This window comes from Impatiens glandulifera, chromosome 2 (assembly GCF_907164915.1).
Source record: "Impatiens glandulifera chromosome 2, dImpGla2.1, whole genome shotgun sequence".
NCBI lineage: Eukaryota > Viridiplantae > Streptophyta > Magnoliopsida > Ericales > Balsaminaceae > Impatiens > Impatiens glandulifera.
In genome coordinates this window covers 53,989,691-54,011,455 of record NC_061863.1, presented here as the reverse complement: position 1 = coordinate 54,011,455, position 21,765 = coordinate 53,989,691, and the positions used below count along the sequence as shown (strand labels likewise).

Here is a 21,765-nt window from a genome sequence, read left to right as displayed (position 1 = left end):
AAAGAAAAAAAAAATATTACATCAAATCCTTACAATCTTATTTAAAAAATATTTGGAATACTCGTTAATTTATGAAATGTGAAGCGATTCACTCTCATTTAATAATAAATTATTCAAATATTACGGATTGGGGCGGCCTTAAAACAATAACGAAAAATTATAAATAAAACGATACTCAGTAAAGATAAGTTTTGTCTTTTTCATTTTTAATTAGATAAAAAAAATATTGTATTAAATTAAGTTTAAAAAAAATAAAGAATAATATAACATTTATACCTAAAAAAGATAAATAAATATTTCAAAGTGGGCTTCATCCTTCTAGTAGATCTTCTCGGTTACGGCAATCAATAACAATTAACATTTAACAAACAAGCTCATGTATGATATATTTAAGTAATAATAACAGCAAATCAATTATAAAATATAAAAATAAAAAACAAAGATTAGTATTGAATTGCAATTATTTTTGTTTTACATTTAAAATATTTATTTACATTTAATAATGTTACAAAATATACTTTTTTAATTGTTTATTTATTTATACTTAGTAATGTTTCTTAATTGATTTTAATTTGTTTCACTGATGTAGTCTTGTACAGGGGTATACCATTATTTATATATTTTTATAAATAAATTAATTAAGATACCTACTTAGATATGACATGGTATATGTATGCTCCGATACCTAGGGTTCGGGTTCAAGGTCGGGCAAAAGGAGGAAAGGTCAGAGTCGGGCAAAGAGGGGAAAAAAGGTATTCGGTCGGGAATGAAAAGTGTGCGAAACTCAAATCTGATATCCGACTATATTATTATTAAAATTAATTTTTTTTTATTAAAGTATAATATTGACTTTTTAAATATTTTGTCATTACAAATATATCATAAATACACCATTTAATTTAGTCTTATCCACACTTTACTTCAAACATGTCATAAATACACTATATTTCAACTTTAATTTTTTTATATTCTCAAAAAAATATTTCTCTTATATAATTCTTCTGACTTCAAATTTTATTTTATAAACAAACATATTACATGTCTCTCATTATTCATAATAATCAATATCTATTTTTCTTAATTTTTATTATATTTTTTCTTTCACTCTAGTTTTTTAGAATGGACTCTAGTTTATTTTTTTCAACATCTATAAAAACAAATATATATATATATATATATAATGTTTTTATTTATATTTTTAACATTTTAATATTACTAATTTTAAATTATTTATTAAAGTTGTGTTTCTTTTTCTTCAATTTATATAATCTTATAAATTTTAATTGGGTAATGGTCACTTGTCGGGAATTGGATACCCGACGTATTGAGTATGTGGATAGAAATAGATATACATGTCGGGTTCGAAGTCTGGATCGGTTAGTCAAATAAAAATTAGGTTCGAAAATGAGTATTTCACTACCCGTCGGGTTCGGAGTCGGGATTGAGTAGTAAAATGAAAATTGCGTTCGGATATGAATATTTCACAAGTATTACGGGTTGATTTAAATATATTTTATAAATTAAATAATCTTCATCATAAAATTAAATCTGTAATTTAAAAAATGTATTACCTAATCAACTAGTTTTGCGGGTTGGGACTTGGGATAATAAGGAATAGGAGGGGTAGTCGTTTTTAATGTTTTTTTATTTATTGAAAATATACGTATTATTATTTAAATATATTATCTAAATTAATTAATATTTCTATTAAAAAAATTAACAATAATAAACTTTCTTCTTCTTAATTGAATTAGGATCACACATTCCATTTTTCTTATATATATTATTAGACGCGTGACTTTGGATTAGATCAGTGTAAATAAAAGTTAAAACTTTTTTTTAAAAAATTGTGTAGATCACAATATATTTTGTAAATTACTTGATTTTATCTAAAAATTTTTTGACAAAGTGCCAAAAAGACTGAAATATTTCAAAAATGAATCATAAAATGATTTATATTTGTGATTTTTCAAGCATTAGTAGATTCACAATATCATGAGGTAGGTTAGCCCTTAGGTTTGCAATTGACCGCCAAAATAGACTCGTCTTAATCAACCGACCATGTATCCAATTCATTCGATTCCAATTTCTTAAATAACCTAATAAATTCGCGTCAATAAGAAAAACTATGGTGAATAATGAATTTAACATTTTTCGTTTCTGTTTTAAAAATATTATGTGAACAAACATCCGAGTTTAGAAAATCTCTACATAATACATGAGTAACAATTATAGACAACAGAAGTAATAAATTTAATTTATAATATACATAACTTAATAAATTCTATATTGATTTATACTTTTTATATATTTATACAAACAAAAATTATGAAAATACAGATATTTATAACATTATAAATACAAGTTTAATTTTTTAATTTTAATTTTGTTAGTATTCGATGAGGATCTTAATACAAATATCATAGTGTCCTATCCCTATTATAAATTGGTGATGACATTCCTAACATCCTCCCCTACTTACCCTTTTATTTTTATCAATATATAAATATATTTGCTTAACATAATATTTTATTATGATAATCCACATTTAAACTAAAATGTTTTAATAAAAATCAAACTTAATTCCTACATTTATTTAGGCAATACTCTATTCAACTGAAATGTTTTTAGTGGGTTACAAATATATCAATTTTTTTTGTATTATTATATCATAAAATAAAATGACTTGGGCTAATTATTTAATAAAACATATAGCTAAAGTGAGGAAAAATACGTAATAATGATGTCATCAGTCATTGAGTTAATTTGTTAAATCTAAGATAAAAGAAAAAATATATTACAACCGTTTGAACCATTAATAGACTAAGTCTGGTGACAATGTGACATAGTGTAATCGTATGCCACTATTTTCTTAATCTAAAATGAATTGTTTTGTGGGTAATTTTTCAACAAGACTTCCACTAAAGTACCAAAAAATTCAAAACCATTTTGATTTAGTGGTCCACCCATCTTTTTCTTTTATTTACTTCTTCCATTTCCTTTTTCGGATTCATTAATATTAATATTTTGAAGTTTCGAGTTTTGTTTTGAAAGTCTATCAATACAGAAGTTAATTGTTTTTCTCAAAGTATATATATAATCTATTAAATATTATTAAATATTTTTATATGTTATCCATTGCACTGTTCTTAAATACATGAACCATTTAAAAAAAAAGTAAATCAATTTATAATAAAGATGAGAAACAAACTAACAAAAGATGCATCGAATCCTTACAGTCTTAATCTTGCGTCTCTATCAATTCAATGAAGGAGAAAAGTTCTCTGCTCCACTTTCTCTCTCTTTTATCTTTATAAAGTCTTCTTCCAACCGTGTCCAATCCACTCCCCTGAAATAACATATATTTATAAATTCCCCTGTTTCTTGAGCAATAATCTTCAAATCCCATTCATGGGGATCTGTCATCTGTCCATGAAAAGGCGCCAAGAGAAGTGAAAAACCCCATCTTGCAAAAACGCCAAAGGTGACTGACTGACTGAATAGTCACATGATGAATCATTTTTCACAAATATCTCTATAGCAATTTAATTTCTGGAAGCAGTAAATCCCAGTTTCAGCTTTCCAATGAGAAGGAGGAGGAAGGAGGATCATGACTAGTCTTTATCTACTTCATCTGGCCATTACTACTCATTTGCATTAAAGCACAAAGAATTCTGCCCTAAAAATTTAATGCTTTTTGTATTTTCTCTTTGTTTCTTTCTTTCATCTGCAGACAGACAGACACAAAGACAGTCTCTTCTGTTGTCTTTTCTTTTCTTTTTTTCCTTTGGAATTACTTTGCATGCATTTAATGTGTCTTCCCAAAGCTACTTTAAGGTTGGTTCACCATCTCTTAAATCTGATGAAGTTCGTCGAATTCAAATCTTCCTTTCAAAGGCTCTCTAAAAGGTGATTAGTTATTTACTTATATATATATATTTTTAACCCATTTCTTTACTTCCAATTTTAACTCTTTAACATTTTCTACAGAGAACTGCCCAAACTAATTGGAGCCATGAAAGGTCATAGCAACTTGGTAAGAAGCTTCTTTCTTAATCCCAAATTAGTTAACAATGGTGTGAACAGGATATCTCCTATTGAAGTTAACATGATTTTTTATTCATATTTGTAACATCATTTAAATCCTTTAGTTAATTTGTTTCATACTAGGATGTGAATGAAGTAAAGATTGGTGATTTACTCAAGAAGAAGTTAAATTCGGAGGATGCTAAATGTTTGACACAAGAGGTATATATATATATATGTTTGGTTATTTGTTTTAGATTGCAATCTTTAGGCTGATCAGTTCAGAATTATCATCCAAATTGTGTTTTGTTTTTCAAATGATGGACAAACAATTAATTAGATGTATGTGTTTCTATATGAAGATTTGTCAGCTTGAGAAACAATTAGAGGATCAACTCCTTGTTCGGTCTGCGCTAGAGAAGGCATTCACTTCTACATCTTTCTCAACTGATAATGAAAATGATCAAAATCCAATTACAAAGGTTCTTGTCTGAAAATACTAAAGTTGGTAAAAAAATTCTTTATTTGGTTAAGATTCTGGGTATCCTAATATATGTTCTTCAATCTTTTTTTCATAATAGCCTGTTATGGATCTGATGAAGGAGATATCAGATTTAGAATCACAAGTTGTCTATTTGGAGAAACACTTGTTATCACTTTATCGAGAAACATTTGATCAAAATGTCCCCACTTTAGAACTGAAATCATCGCATAGACGGTCTTCTTCAGAAGTTTGCTGGAATGATCATTGTCATATCCCAAGCAATCTCAAAGAAGAACACGAGAATGATCCCATCTTCGTCCTTCCAGATGATCAAAGCTCTGTTCATAGCAAGAAGGTTATGAATTCAGGAATTAATCGTTGTCATTCAACATTGACTGGAGTAGATCCATACCATTCATTTCCATTGTCAATGCTGGAGGTAATCTCAGCTATATCAATATCTATAAGATCATATTAATGTGCAGTTTTTTGTTATTATAAGACCAAACATATAATTGTCCTTGAAATGAATATCAGAATTCTGATGATGATGATGGTACTAGTTCAAGTCTTTCTGCAAGAAGTGGTTATCTCAATCAAGTTTCAGAGACGCCAAACTGGATCTCCGAGGAAATGATCAAACTCATTTCTGCTATATACTGTGAACTAGCCTCCGATCCTCATTTCTTCGCTCGTGATTCTCCTCAAGCTTCATTCTTCTCAGAAACGGATTCTTCTCCTCATGAGGACAATTATGATCACACAGAATGCATATCACAAATGTCATTAAGTCGATCCTCCAGCTCCCTCAACTCAGTAGTGGTTATGCAGTTCAATTACAGAGATAACCCAAGGCTTAAAACTGTAAAGCATATGCTATGGAGTTTCAAGTGAGAATCCCTTTTCTTCCTTATTTGACAGTGAACATATATTATTGTTTTCTTGAATGAATTGTTTAATGCAGGTTGCTTGTTTCTCGATTGGAACGAGTCGATGCTAAAATCATGAGATACGAAGAGAAACTAGCATTTTGGATTAATGTGCACAATGCTCTTATCATGCATGTAATATGTCTCTATCTTTATTTTACAGATTTTATATAACAGAATTTCATCAATTTTTTGTATGATTTTCCAGGCTTATATTGTTTATGGGATTCCATATGGTAATCTCAGGAGGAAGACATCCTTGGTCCTAAAGGCGAGTTCTTTTGAATAAATTATCGATCTATCTACTATAAGTAAAATAATTGATCTTTAATTTGCAGGCTGCTTATATAGTTGGAGGCCATGCCATAAGCATAGAGATGATACAAAATTTGATATTGGGTTGTCGATTGAATAAACGCCAAGGACAAACAGTAAATTTACGAGACTCTGCATATTTTGAATTTATTTTAACTTCTTTATTCATTGAACTAACATATAGTCTTTTAAATTTCTAGTACTGGCTTCCATCTTTGTTCAATTTGAGGACAAAATCCAAGGGTGGTAGTGAACATCATGTCTTGAGACACTACGCGGTTCAACAAGAAGAACATCGGTTGTATTTTGCGCTGTGTTCTGGAAGCCATTCTGATCCTATGGTATGATTTAAATTAAACACATGTACAAATTTAGTGAGACACTTATATATTGCACTTTCTGTCTTTAGGTTCGTGTGTTCACTCCGGATAAGGTGTTTGAGGAACTTGAAGCAGCGAAGGAGGACTACATTCGGACAAACATAGTAATTGTAGAAAAGAAACAAAAGATAATTCTACCGAAGATTGTCTACTCATTTGCTAGAGATGCACAGATGTCGGCCAGAGCATTGGTGGATATGATCAAACCATTTTTGTCGGATGAGGGAAAGCGGATGAAGAAGATTGAATGGATGAGTCATAATTATGACTTCCGATATTTGATAGCCAAGGAATTGGTAAAGTGACACAAACATGTTCAATTGTGTGTTTGTTTGTTTGTTCTTGAGAAGGGGATGGATGGATGAATGGTGATCAAACTTGGACTTGCTATCTACAGTGTTTATCTCTAAGTTTGTCATTCATCCTATAACTTGTGATCAATAAATGATGTGATGATGGGTGTATTTCATAAACTTAAATTTTTGAGAGAACTAAATTGAGTAAATGTCTCAATAATAATTAATAAAGAGTTTGCTATTTTAGATGTATTTGGTTTGTGTTTTGGGTTTTATATTGTAAATATTTTTTCAAATATAAATTGTTGCTCTGTTTTTATTTTATTCTGATTGTAAAATGAAAGCAATATATATATATATATATATATATATATATATATATATATATATATATATATATATATATATAATTTTTTGTTATAGAAGCTCATTTATTTTATATATATTTCTTAACTATAGAAAAAAAAAAGTGGTAATTCAAAACTCGAATCCATGACATGAGTCCTGGTACTTAGTGCTAACGATTTTGGATTCGACCAAAAATACGATCCAAACAAGAAAAAATCAGGTTATGGTAATGTTTTTTTGGTTCGGGTCAAAATCAGGTCGACCCGTTTAACCTGATTAATAAACCTGTCAAATCGGATCGATCTGAATTGATCAAAAGTAGATCCGTTAACCCTTTATAATTTTCTTTTGTTGAGTATGTGTTTTTCTTTCTTAATGAGTACTAACTCACTCATTTTCTTTTTCTTTTTTGTAGAAGTTTTTTTTGAAGCGGACATGTGAGTTATTTTCGTTTTTGTTTTGTGTTGATGTAATTTAAATTTGAAATAGATATGTGAATTGTGATTTAATGATATCGGATTAGATTCGAACAGGGTAATTCGAGTCAATTATAAATAAACTGGTCAATTTAGGTTAAAATATTTACCCAATAAGGTTAAATTAGTAACGTTGAGAGTCCGTTAATCTGACTAGCCAAACCCGCCAACTTAAGTCTGATAAGAATTCTCACCCTACTTGTATTATAACATATAAAAAAAAATGGCTTTACTCTCTTGTATATATGTATAATAATATAAATATAACTAACATGGATAATTATCCACATCAATTACTCAAACCATCTTACGTGTCATTCTCTCTACCCCAAGAAGCATTTATTTGTGTTGTCACTAGCTAGTTTGTACAATGAAAAAATGTCCGGAGCTAATTCAATCCCACATCCCAATCTCCAAACTTGACCAAAAACAAGACAAAAAAATGGAATAACTACTAGAAAATTGAACACCCTAATAAATAAATGCAACCAACCAACAACTGAATTAATTTCCCCAAAATTCAGGTTATCATGCCTCCACGAACCACCATTTTACATGGCATGGCTTCTTTTCCATTTTAATGGCTATAATTAAGATCGACACTCTCCATGTTGTGCTGCCTCACCATTCACCATTCACTCTATTTATATATAAAAATATTCTACGAGGAAGAGGAAGAGATAGAGATAAAATGGATGTATGGTCATGGATATCCAATCTTTCCAACTCGGGCGAGTTACTACCCGACCCAACTCACTCTCCACTCGTTCTCCAACTTGCAACCTCCAAAAAGAACCAGGTGATTCAGCTCCGGGCAAACCCCACATCCGGGTCCAACTTGAACCACTTCGTTACCTTCTCCGTCTCAATTCACGGCTTCCATTCTTTCAATGGAGAGAAGACCCTCTGGGTTTCCGATACGTGTAGCCTCTCATCATCTCAGCCATTCCTGCCCCTGCTCCTCCAGCTCCTCCAGGAACTCATCTCTCTGTCGCCTACGGCTCAGGATAGCACGTGCCGCCGCTCAGACCTCCTGACCCTCAACCCTAAGGCCGTATCATGGGTCATGGACTCTCACTCGCCCGAATCGTTCTCCGGGTTATTCCATCTCCTCTTCCTCACCCGCATCTTCTGGCTCTGCGTTTTGGACGTGCCCGCAGAGGTGGGCACGTTCTATTTTCACTCATTGTTAGCTCCCAATATCGAAACTTTCACAACCAAACAATCCTCTATTCTCAAGGCCTTCTTCTTTTCCGTAGGAGTCGACGTCGAGCTGTGCGTAATGCGCACAGTCGGGTACATGTTAGCGAAATGGTTGATTCTCAAAGAGGTTACCGGAATTGGATTGCCCTCACCGTCACCGTCACCAAATCTCGGATTCTCGTACGCAACCGAGTCACACGGGTTGTGGATTCTAAAGGGTTACGTTCCGGTTTTGGGTATGGATATCACCCGTAATAACGGTAATGTCGGGGAGAACAATTTAATCGAAGCGAAGGAGTCTTTGCTAAAGTACGCCTTGGCACACCAACAACTTGAAGTTGTAATTCAAATGGAATATACAATTAGATACTACGATGGATATATTCTCGTGAATGCAAACGTGGACAATATACGTGTCCATGTGGCAAGGTTAGGGTTTCGCAGTAGTAACAGTAAGAGTGGTGGTGGTGACAATTACTACGCGGAGGAGAGACATTTCCCGTCGCGAATGCGTGTATGGGTCGGTCCGGATATTGGGTCTACCTACTTGTCCGTAGGTGGACTAAGCTTGGGTAAGTCCACACACAATCAAGAGAAGGAAGTAGAGACGCAGAGGGTTATGAAAGGAAGTTTCGGAAACTCGAAGGCACCGAGGGTGAAGGCTGCAACGAAGACGGCAACGAAGGCGAGGACGAAAGCTTGGAGGTGGGATCAGGACGCGGAGGGAAACGTGGCAGTCTACGACGCCGTGTTGTGTGATACGACGACAGGAATTGAGGTGGCGGCGTGGAGTCCGGGAAGCGGCGGGGAGCGGCCGGATGTTATCCGGAGGCGGAGCAACGGGGGAGATAGGAATTTTACAAAGTCCGGTGGGTGGGTGGTGGCGGGAGGCGGCGGAGATGATGGCGGAGGGAGGGCGGTAGGGTGGAGGTTGAATAAGGAGGTGGAAGGGAGTGTGATGAGGTGGCGAATGGGGTGCCAGGTGTGGTTGAGTTATTGGCCGAGTGAGGTGAGGAGTGAATATTTTGAGACTAGGTGTGTCGAGTGGTGTGATGAGGTGGATTTGCCATTACTTCCAGCCTAACATGCAATTAGTTAATTAGAAATAACAAGTTAATAATATTAATAATGAATAACACCTGGACTATTTTAAAATAATATTATTATTAATATTAATGATGAATACTATTAGTTAGTTCCAGCTTAGCTCTTATATATTTGTTACATGAAACCTTTTTTAAACCAAGTTCCATTTGTATTTGAGATAAGAATAACTTCAGTTTTGATATGTATTTCATTTACATATGAATCACAAATATAAAATAGTCCCTTTCATTCTTTTATGTGGCTAATAAACAACCATTTAAACAAAATATATACCTTAGATGGATGTTGATGTACTATATTTCTATCTAGTATGCGGAATCTCTTTTGATATATCTCGGGCTTTTTCGCTATATAAAAAATAAAAGGGACAAAAAGATTGTCAAGGTAGAAAAAGTTGTTAAGACTGTCGCGAAAATTTAGAATAATCAAGAATGAAACTTGATGAAAATAACATTAAGATAAAAAATGAAAATTTTGAAGTGGAGTAGTATCCAACAATATTTGTTTTGAAACCTTCTAGACGAAAGATTATCCATATTATGTTGATTTAAGTTGTTATGAGAACCTAATGAATTGATTTCCTTTCATTCCATACTAGGCTAGACAATGGATTGGATAAATACGAATCGACACGATTCAACACGATATTTGTATGCAACGACACGATACGATATTATTTCACTCGGGTCTTGGGTTGACACGATACAAGCGCAAGACAACACGTTCACAACACGAGTTTATACAATCGTAACACAGTTACAATCGTAACATGGTTACGAGTCAACACGGACACAACACAAGTATAGACACGACACAAGTATAAACACAACACGAGCACGAGTATACACACGAAACGACATAAACACAATTAGTCACGTGACCTAAGCTACTCACACTAACATTCTCTACACCTATTGCATTTTTATTAAATTAATAAATTATTTAATTTCATAAATGTAATATTTATAATTAAATTTAATTATATATAATAATAAATATTATATATTTTTTCCTAAAAAAATAATAAATATCATATACTTAATTAAATAATTAGGTATAAATTCACTAGCTACGCTTAAAGGAGCTTCTCCCAACATTCACCAGACCTTCTTCTTCTTTTGGATTCTTTTTTCTTGGCGACCGACAATCTGTACGTCAACAATCTCAACATCTGACCGGTATGTTGTATGCCATTTTTATTAATATATTTGTTATATATATAGAAAAATAGGTACATATTCTCGCAACTATTTTTTTTTCAAACAACTTCTATTTCTTAGAATCGGGCACGGTACCTCAATTAATAGACCATTAATTTTTCTTTACCCGCACAAGGGACAGACAGAACTTAGCGCGATTCGTCACTGAAATTTCTCTGGACTTTTTTAAGCTTTAGTACTTGTTTTGATTAACATGAAGTCAAGATCATATCATGTTCAAGATATTTGGTTTTGGAAAATTGCCAAACCACTTGCGCATTGCATTGACTGGAACATTAATCTAACTAAATTGGAGCATTTTTACCATAAAGACGATTGTGTTGACACGATGACAAAATCTATTTAGAATAACACGAATTTAAATACGAGTTAGCACGACACGAATAAACTCGTAGACACGAATAACACGAAACGAAAGAGTCTGTGAATCATAATATTTTGAATTGGTCAAGACACGATACGACAGAGATAAGATTGAGACACAACACGACACGATTAAGAGTATAACACGACTTACCCGAGTCGAATACGAACGTTTATTCACGATTGGCAGCTCTATTCTAGGCCATTTTGAATTCATTCTTGGATGAATGAAAATATGGTTCACTTTTGTGTTGGTAGTTATTTGTTGTTTGAAAATTTATAACTTTTCAAGTTTTAACTTATTTTTAAATATTTTTGATGGATTTTCATCATAAATTTACAGCTTAGGTAAGTATACATATTAATAAAATAGTTTTACATTTTCAAAATATTATAGAAATTTAAGGTTTTGAATATTGTGAAACTAATTTATATATAGTTTCTTGTGTTAAGTTCTTTGGAAGTTGGGATTAATGTGATTTCTCTTTACACTCATATAATTCCAATAAACTACCTCTGGCTCAACATCTAATTTTGAATCCCTTGGATCTTAAGCCAGCTTTGACATTGATAGTGACAATGAAGATAATGTTGTCCATTCAAATTAATGCTTTTCAAGTAAATGTGGTATTGAAGATTGTATTGCTTACTTGTGAAAAAAAATGGTTTAACATACCAATTTTGACAACCAAATATAGAATCTAAGGTGCCAACAATTTAAAATAGTTCAAACTTGCCTTTAAACAGGTATGTTGTCTAAAGAAGTATAATGACCTTACAAGATGGTTTGGATTCATTCTTTAAGATAAAATAAATGAATTGTATGGATTAATGTTGGAAATATGATAATGATTGTGTTATTGGCTCAAATTAATGTTGGATATTATAATCTAGGATACTTAAATTCATAATATATATATTTTTTAAAATTTGTATGTTGTTTTCTGAAAGTTAAGATAATCAAAATCAGAATAAACACTAGTAAAAATAGGTCTTTTACCGAAAGTATAACCTCTCGGTAAAAGTCATATATCTGTCGGTAAAAGTCTTTTCCCGACAACACGTTAGACTGTCGGCATCTGTCGGTAGTGATCTTGTCGGTAAAGGTGTAGAGACCTAAGCCGACAGATTTCATATCTTTCGGTATATCATTTTCCAAAAGATTTAGTAAAATCTTTCGGAATTGCTTTTACTTCCTTTACCGAAAAATTTATGTATATCTTTCGGTTTTGCTTTACTTCCTTTTCTGAAAGATTTATGCATATCTTTCGGCACTGTTTTACTTCCTTTACCGAAAGATTTATACATATCTTTCGGCTTTTCTTTACTTTATTTCGGCTCTGCTTCACTTCCTTTACCGAAAGATTTATGCATATCTTTCGGCTATGCTTTCATGACTTTAACGAAAGATTTGTGCATATCTTTCGGTTTTGCTTTAATGACTTTACCGAAAGATTTATGCATATCTTTCGGTTTTGCTTCACTTCCTTTACCGAAAGATCTATGCATATATCTTTCGGTATTTCCTTTTTACATATTTTTAATATTTTGTTTGTTTTTTACATAACCTTAACCTGTTTAATTATCAGTCAAACCAAAAAATACAATAATTAAACAAATTCATTACATTTTCCAAAATTCTAAATCCTCACGTATTACAAACACGTGTTACAAACACACGTGTACTAATCCAAAAACATAATTCAACATATTTGTTCCAAACACGATAACATTATCCAAAAACTACATAATAAACGTACTAACTCAGCGGTGACTGTGGTGGTTGATTCGATAACCTTGCTAATATTTCTGCAATCTGTTTTGCGTGTTTTCGTTATTAACTTGAATTATATCTTCCAGTTCATTGACCCGCATCCGGAGTTGTTGGTTCTCTTCTCTTAACGACAACCCTCCATGTTGAGAATTGTCGCTCCTCCGCCGATCACCGTGAAAGCGCGATGGCTGGACGCCTGACCCCATACCCATCACATGCCCGTGTCGTTGGGGCCCGAAGGCTTTATCGGTCACCTCAAAGTCGGAGATAGCGAGTGTTTCAATAATTATTTGCTCCATCTCCGCCTGCATATTTTAAAGTTTCATTGTATAAGATGTATATATAGTTCTATTAAATTTTCAATTAAACTTATTTATTAACTTACGATCTTCTCTTGTGATAATGGGTTCAATGTCGGGATCGGGTTGTCTTTGGTGGGTCTCGGAGTTTGAGTCTTTCTGAACCTCTCTATGATAGTTGGTGGACGTCCGAGCTCAACCGTCTGTATAAATAATTTAGTTAGTGTTCATCAGTAAATTAGTTAAATTATTTATAATAAGTATAACTGAATAATGTACATACCAAATCTTCTTTTACGCACGAAAATGGTTTACTACCTGTATGGTGCGGAAACTTCACTTGTTTTCTGTTGTCAATATTGATAGATCTTTTTTTGCATTTAAAATAAAAAAAGAAGAAGTTAAAACTAGTGTCGTTAGTACATATTTCAATTCTGAAATTATATGTACCTTGAAATTCTCGGTGAAGAAGTGGTGTCTGACTATCTGTAGAGGAACTCCCAATCTGCTGGATCATAACAAGGTGGTGGATTCGCAAGCACGGCCGCCTCATCTCCGTTATGAATCCGGACGTAATCCCAACTCAAATTGGAGCGCCACCTATTCCATATTTGTTTGGCGTGTGCAATCTCGGCCTCTCTAAACGTATCTATAGGCATATCTGTATTCTCAAATGGATCCTAAAATATAAAATCACCAAATGTTATAAAACTTCATTTGAATGTTAATTAAGGTTCAATTTTTTACCGTCATAGCATGCCATAGTGAATCGAGTTGGTCGCTACTCAAAGCTCTCCGCTTTAATTGGCGATGCGAGATGAGTTGAGGGTCCCGCGTCATCGACCCCACATGCCGAGACCACATACGCCTCGCATCACCATCTAGTCTCCCATCCATGTCTCCGAAAGTCAGTTTCCCTTTAAATCCTTGAGCCCTTTTAGCAAGCTCAATATTCTTATTACAACATCGTCTACGCGTGGAAGAAGGACCTGTAAATAAACAAATAATCAATATTATTAGGTCAAAAACATTATAAACAATATAAACAATAAATATTTATAATAAATTACTGGTACCAGTAATGTCCGGAGTGGACTGGTCATCCTCATGATGCTCCTCTTCATGTTCAGCCTTCTCATCCTCCTGATCCTGCTCTGCCCCCGCAAACGTACTCTCAACGAAATCATCAGCATCATCCTCCTCTTGTGGTTGGTTTGGTATGAAAAAAGATATTGGGACAGGATTTAACACCGGACCCACTGAAGGTCCTACTGGCTCCCCTAAATGCTCTCCCCGGCTCTCTCAAGACCCCCCTTGAATCGTAAGGTCGCCTACCTATTAACAAAGATAATACGAGAATATTTATTAGTATGAATCAATATGATGTGAAGTTTAAGGTAAAACACTAATCTATTCTTAACTAAATATTTGTAAAACATGGATTTATTTTTGTCACAATCTTCCATTCGGGTCGTGATGCCATATCAGGAGCGTAGAATACTTGTTTTGTTTGACTCGCCAAAATATAAGGTTCCTACATTTAGATTTTTAAAAGGCGGTTGACGCTTATACTTTCGAAGCCATATTTATTCACTTTCACTCCACGTTCCCCAGAATGTGCATCAAACCACTAACACTTGAAGAGGACAATCCGTTTGTGAGAATAATATTGTACTTGGATTATGTCCGTTAAAACTCCGTAGTATGATAGAGTATCTGATCCATTGTTGCCTACAACAACAATTCTGCTATTTTGAGTGGTTAGACCTTCGTCGTGTTTTTCTGTACAGAATTTGTATCTGTTTATTTTACACCAAACAAAACTAAATGAGTACATAGTTGGACCGGAACTTAAGATCTTAAGGTCTCTTGATATATCGTTATCGTTTATTAATTGGGCGACCTATATACGTAAATTAAGTCTCATGTTAAATTATTCGTAAAATGTAGAATCAAGTTAAAGTTATTAGATCTATCCATGGTTCTGGTATCTACTCACTCTATGCTTAAAATAGCTAGCATACGTTGGAGGAATTTCTCCACGGGACTCCATGTTATTGCAATCCTGCACATACTCGTTGCACGTGTGTTCACAATATTAAATTCTAAAATCGGTTCTTTAATGCTAGTACTAACAAAGTAATATAAAATCATACATGTAAAATGGTTCTACTTGAGGGAAATTTTTCAAGATGTATGAACGAGTCATATCTCGATTGCAATAATCCAAGTTATATATTGTGTCATTGGATTTCAACGATGAAAATATTGAGAGACCCGTGATTGAACTTGGTTCAAGAGCTTCTTTCATGTATTTGGCACACATAGACAAATACTTTCATTCACAAGATATGTCTCGCTTATTGAGCCTTCTGGGTGATTTTTATTTCGCAAATATCTTTTCATTGTGCCCATGTATTGTTCTATCGGATACATCCATCGAAACATAATAAAAAATTTATTCATAAAAAAATTCTCGCGTATGCTCCACCTCAAGATTTTAATATTAAGCATAGATAGTATAATAAAAAATTTATTCATAAAATTTATTTATTCTAACATGAAAATTTTTTTTATTAAAAAAAAGAAATAAAAAGAGAGAAATATACTTTAGGAGAAAGAAATAATAATTAAGAGAAATAAATTAAGAAAGAAAAATTACATAATAGATGATTGTACAGCTTCATCATTTTAAATTAAGAGTTATTATATATAGATTAGAGCTTAATATTATTTTTTATTCTTAAAATTTATTAATTTTTGTATGTTATTCTTAAAACTTATTAATTTTTGTAATTTTTGCATAGTTAAGGTTGAATATAACTTTTTATATTATTTTATATTTTAAATATATATATTTATATTTTTAAAATATATAATAACTTTTTATTATTTTAATATAATATAATTAAAATTATATTCATAAAATTTAATAATTCTTACATTAAAAAAAATGTTTATTAAGAAATAGAAATTAAAATCAAGAAATATATATATATTAATAGAGAGAAATAAATTAAGAAAGAGAAATAAAAAATGATGTGGATAATTTTGGGAGCTTATTGTAGACCTCACAATTTTAAATTAAAAGTTATTATATATATAAATAAGAACAAATATTAATGCAAAAAAAGAAAGTTTCCTTAATTTTAATTAATAAATTTGACCTGTTTTTTTAACTTTATATATAATTATGCAAGAGTATCTTCATCAATTAGCTAGAACCTTTCCTAGCTTAATTAAGCTTCCATGGCTGCTCTCTCTGTAAAAAAACCAGAAATTGAAGAAGAAAAAGTCTCAAATGGCGTAACCGTAATAGAGAAGAAATTCAAGAATTTCGACATACTACCTGATGTCTCCTCCGATCACCTTTATTATTGGGGTCGGGGAGGCAAAAGGTCGAATTGTTCCATCACTCCCACAAGCGTAGCCTACAAGAAGATCATGAAAGAATGGCGGATACTTGAGAAAGATCTCCCCGATTCGATCTATGTCCGAGCCTACGAGAATCAAATCAACCTACTTCGTGCGGCGATCGTCGGTCCTGCCGGCACACCTTACCACGACGGACTCTTTTTCTTCGATATCTTGTTCCCGTCCGATTATCCATTCAAACCTCCAATAGTTACTTACCATTCATTCGGACTTCGTATAAACCCTAATCTCTATGCAAACGGTTACGTTTGCCTTAGCCTTCTCAGCACTTGGTTCTCCATAAGGAAGGGCGAGGGTTGGAACCCTAACCAATCCACCATTTTCCAGGTACAATACATGCATGCATGCATTCATAGCTACATACATTCTCAAATAATTGAATCATCCAATTATAAATGCAGAGCTCATTTTCAAATTTTATTATTAGGTTTTGGTCTCGATTCAAGGAATGGTTCTGAATCGAGATCCATTCTTCAACGAACCTGGAACTGGATTCATACTGATACCAGGTCAAAACAAACGATCAATCACGTACAGTGAGAATGTGTTCATACTGTCATGCAAAACTATGATTTACTTGCTTCGGAGACCGCCAAATGATTTTGATGAATTGGTTAGATCTCATTTCCGTGATCGAGCATCTCATATATTAGCTGCTTGCAATGCATATATGAACGGTAAACAAAGAATCTGTGACTATCCTGCTTATAATGACGATGGATCGTCGTCTTCTTCTTCTTCTTCTCGTCCTGTAAAGAAGGAGTCGAGACAATTCAAAGAGGCGGTGGTAAAGGTTTATCCTTCGTTGTTGACTGCATTTACATACGCTGGAGATTCAGTGAAAAGCTTTGTGGATGAGTATAAGAGAGAGAATAAAGAGAGAATGTCTGCGATTAGGGTTAAGAAAGTGGATGCAGAGACGAAGAAGAAGAAGAAGATGAATAAAGGATTTTGGAATAAAATTAAGGGACTGTTTGGATTGAAGTAAACAGGGGAAATACAGATCGAGCCTTTTAACTTTATTTATTTAATTTAATTATGGGTAGCTTAATTTAGATCTAATTATTTCAGTTAGTTATTAATTATCTGTTAATCGGCAGTAAAGTATGAACTTATTAGATGCATTATCTTTTGCTTTGCTTAGTTCAAGCAAAACTAATATATATATATAGTTTAGTTTTGACCTAATAATTGTTATATTTGGCTTGATCTTGATCAGTAATTTATTAGATGCATGTTCAACTATGAATTGAGTTAGATAATATTAGAATTATTAAAAAAGATTAGTTATTTGAGATTTTTTTCAAATGGACAAAATATACTTGTTTTCAAGATTTACGAATTTTAATTGGTTGGTTTGGGTAACTTAAAAAATGTGTAATTTAATGAAAGATATGAAAAAAAAATGAATTGAGATAAATTTTGTATTTCTTTTTGAAAAATCTTTCTAACAAGATAAATTTGTGTCTAGATTGTAATGTGTAAGAATAGTTAGAGAAATTGAAAAAATATAGAATTATTTGGTCATATTTTATAAACACTACCCAAATTTGATCCCCAAATAAAAATTGAGCCCAATTAGTTTTCTTATAATTTAATTAGTTTACAGTTTAAACATTGTTTATAAGTCATCAGTGCCAAACTAATTAATACAATGTTATAATTATTTTAACAAATATTTTTTTTTTTTAACTTAGTAATTATGAAGTTTCAGTTAACTTATCATATAACAATTTGATGAGTGATGAATATAACATGTACAATTAAATTATGTAATTAAATTTATTTTCTTAAATAAATTAATTTGATATTTTATTATTATAACTTGAATTATTTATTAGGTATGATTTATTTCATTTAATTGATTTATTGATGATAGAAAAAAAAAATGATCAAATATATAATATTTATCCTTAAAAACCTCGTGTTGACCCAAATCCAAATGATAAATTCTTGCTTTTCATCGGAGAAGAAAATTATGGGTTTCCAATATATGAATAAGACTAATAACTTGATAAAATACTTGGTCAAAAATATTATCTTGATATTTATAATTAACAATATTTAAATGATATAACTATATATAATCTTAGTCAAATATTTTTTTACCAACTAATTATTTTCTGAATAATATAATCATTATTTTATTTAAAATTTAACTTACGTACTTTCATATTCAACTAAAATACCTAGCCCAACTTAAATTTATGTTAAAAATCTATCTTATAATTCAACCTAATATTAAAATAATTATTTTATCAAAAATTAGTGTACACAGTATATATATATAATGACAATGTGAGAACATGATTAATTTAATGAACAAAAAATTCAAATAAAATCTATCATAACTATATCTATATTTGATTTGTTTTGTTTTCCTCATAAAATTTGTTGGAGGTGATGGTGGAAAACTTGACAGATAAGTCACTCTTATTTTGAACTAAAAAATAGATCCTTAAGCTAAACTTAAAAAAGAAAAAAAAATATATATCAGAGAGAACCTGGAAAGCGTGGTAAGACAGGCCATGTTTTGTTGGGTACAAAGGGTAGTATATATAAATTATACTAACATTGGTTGGTATAGTGTTTTAATATGGTACTTTTTTACATTTTTAATATTGATATAAATTTATAACTTTATATAATTTATAACCCATATCTTGTATAAAATAGTAATTAGTCCTCCTAGTTAAACTATTATTCTTATATCATTCATTTTTAATTTCTTATTGAGAAATGATTAGGTGAGGGAATTTGGTGAGGGAATGACGTGTCGTAATCTTATTCGCTTAAAAAATCAAATAATTTCTCTTTTTTCTCTCTTTCCTCCCACTTTTACATTTTCCAACTAATGAAGGTGATGACACGTCATTCCCTCACCAAATTTCCTCACTCTATCACTCCTCTTTCTTATTATATTCTTTATTAATATTATATTTAATTTATTATTATATAATATATTAAATATTTTATTTTATTTTAATATTATTATTATATATAATCATTTTTAATATATATTTTTTACAATAGTCAATATTTTAATTAAAAAATATTTATTTATTTTTATAACGATAATTTTGTTAATTATTTTTTATACACTTACTTATATTATATATAATATTTTTAGTTTATTTTATTAAAATTATTAATAATATTAAAATTAAATAAATATAATTTAACGTTATATTAGACTACAGTTTTTATATTTTAATTAAAATTACATTAATTATTAAATAATAACATTACAATAATTTATAGTAATATACAATATTATTTATAATATAAATAAATATAAATAATAATAATAAATTAATATTTATAATACAACTTACACTACATTCTTATACCAAACACAAAATTATAAACCATATACAACTTATACCATTTTTTTATAATTCTTACCAAACATAAATAACTTATACAAATTATACTACCTTGTATTATTTATACCTCGTTACAATTTATATCTATATACAACTTATACCTTACATAATTTGTACCACGTATCAAACACTACCTAAGTAAGTAACGGATTTAAAAATTAAACTCAAAGCGAGCTTAAAAATATTTTGGAGATAACTTAAGAAAATAAATGAAAATTATGAATAATAAGAGTTGATGAACGTAAGTTTTTCCATTTGTTATAGATCTCTGCAAATTCTCTTGGCGTTAAAAGCTTATTTTAAAAACAAAAGTGTACAATAACAAAATAACACAATGAAACATATATTTTGTGGCGCTAAAAGGTTATTTTTAAACAAAAAGTTTGTCGTTATTAAAATTGTAGTATTAAAGACAATATATATCTTAGTGGTACATAATTAGCCTTATTAAAGGCCCTTTATCATGGTGTTTATAGTTGTTAAAATTAAAAATCCACTTTTAAGAACACATTTATCACCAACTTACAAATTGTTGTAGTTAAACGTTTGTTTTCGAGACCATCTATATGGACCATTTTATTCTAAAAGGGTTATACCCAGCACCTGCCTTTTTACTACTTAATAACTTGTAAGTGTATACAAATGATAATTATTACATCAGTCTAATAATTAGAGTATTCAAAAGTATCATTAGGAATATTCAAAGAGGTCATAATTATATGTATGATTAATTTACTCAATAATTAAACCAACTTCTTTCTTCTTCATTAATTATTCTCTTCCACCTATTAAATATTTTAAATTAAAATGAACAAAATGATAAGACCAATAAACAATCAAATTACGAAACAAATGAAATGCAAACTTATGAAAACCAAGTTCAACATAATCAATTGACATATTTAACATAAAAACTAAGAACATTTTGATCCTAAAACTAATGTATTTTTCAGTCTAAAATAAAAACCATTTTCATGCATATGATTTATTTTTAAAATTTTTTGTTATTTTCTCAAGTTAATCCACCTAATTATATCCTCGAGTATCATGATCGATATGTTAATTAACCAATGTTATACCTTATGTATATTGTAAATTATCATCGGTCAAAATTGCATAAAAAAATGATATAGATCTTACTTAAATGACGTCCAATTACTGAGTTCTTGAGCTTCATCGATCCTGTTTGCAATTTATTTTATTTTCTTGAGAGCAACCATTCTAGTTTCTTACATGTATTAATTAATTAATTAATTAATTAATTAATCAAAAGCCCTTTGTGCAGCAGCCAGCAGGCCATGAGAAATGAGCTTAATAATTTAATTATCTATTTATTTTGTTTTCTTTCTAACAAGTTAGAGACAAAAGTCACGTTTTAGGAATAAATGTATGTCCTTTAATAAAAATTATTTTACTTAATTCATTCATGTGACGGAATCCCTAACCTCCCGACACACAAAGTACCAATTATAATTAATTTTAACTTAATATTGCATCCATACCTAATTCATTAACTATTTATTCATATTCATATTTATATTTTTTTTGGTTTCCACTTAGACTTATATTAAATTGTCATTCAAAAACCAATAATATAATGTAATTAAAATGGGATATCTGCCAGTGACAGTTTTATTCATATATCTATTATGGGAACCCTTTCCTCTTTGCCTTCACTCTAAATTTAATTAAAATGATTTTCTTCCTTTTTATTATTATTTAAT

The 21,765-nt window shown here is 30.8% G+C and overlaps 3 protein-coding genes across 3 annotated transcripts; all 3 read left to right on the top strand.

The window, feature by feature from the left end:
* Nucleotides 1-4,161: 4,161 nt before the first annotated feature.
* Nucleotides 4,162-6,633, top strand: LOC124927321. Its single transcript, XM_047467719.1, has 9 exons — nt 4,162-4,248; nt 4,389-4,508; nt 4,608-4,949; nt 5,048-5,400; nt 5,475-5,574; nt 5,648-5,710; nt 5,778-5,870; nt 5,955-6,095; nt 6,164-6,633. The coding sequence occupies exons 3-9, from the start codon at nt 4,614-4,616 to the stop codon at nt 6,437-6,439; spliced, it is 1,362 nt and encodes a 453-aa protein (XP_047323675.1). The 5' UTR covers nt 4,162-4,248; nt 4,389-4,508; nt 4,608-4,613; the 3' UTR covers nt 6,440-6,633.
* Nucleotides 6,634-7,911: 1,278 nt separating this feature from the next.
* On the top strand, nt 7,912-9,579 carry LOC124927779. The gene has a single exon (XM_047468254.1). The coding sequence runs from the start codon at nt 7,946-7,948 to the stop codon at nt 9,539-9,541; it is 1,596 nt and encodes a 531-aa protein (XP_047324210.1). The 5' UTR covers nt 7,912-7,945; the 3' UTR covers nt 9,542-9,579.
* A 6,890-nt stretch (nt 9,580-16,469) lies between these two features.
* On the top strand, nt 16,470-17,643 carry LOC124924952 (putative ubiquitin-conjugating enzyme E2 38). Its single transcript, XM_047464933.1, has 2 exons — nt 16,470-16,982; nt 17,083-17,643. Exons 1-2 carry the CDS (start codon nt 16,470-16,472, stop codon nt 17,641-17,643), a joined length of 1,074 nt encoding a protein of 357 aa, XP_047320889.1.
* The last annotated feature ends 4,122 nt before the right edge of the window (nt 17,644-21,765 follow it).

Excerpts from the sequence above, each read along its gene's own strand:
- LOC124924952 (XM_047464933.1), top strand. The coding sequence starts at position 16,470 with ATGGCTGCTCTCTCTGTAAAAAAACCAGAAATTGAAGAAGAAAAAGTC. Across the intron at positions 16,983-17,082 it reads ACCAATCCACCATTTTCCAG|GTTTTGGTCTCGATTCAAGG; the intron begins GTACAATACATG and ends TTTTATTATTAG.
- LOC124927321 (XM_047467719.1), top strand. The coding sequence starts at position 4,614 with ATGGATCTGATGAAGGAGATATCAGATTTAGAATCACAAGTTGTCTAT. Across the intron at positions 4,950-5,047 it reads TTCCATTGTCAATGCTGGAG|AATTCTGATGATGATGATGG; the intron begins GTAATCTCAGCT and ends AATGAATATCAG. Across the intron at positions 5,871-5,954 it reads ATAAACGCCAAGGACAAACA|TACTGGCTTCCATCTTTGTT; the intron begins GTAAATTTACGA and ends TTAAATTTCTAG.
- LOC124927779 (XM_047468254.1), top strand. The coding sequence starts at position 7,946 with ATGGATGTATGGTCATGGATATCCAATCTTTCCAACTCGGGCGAGTTA.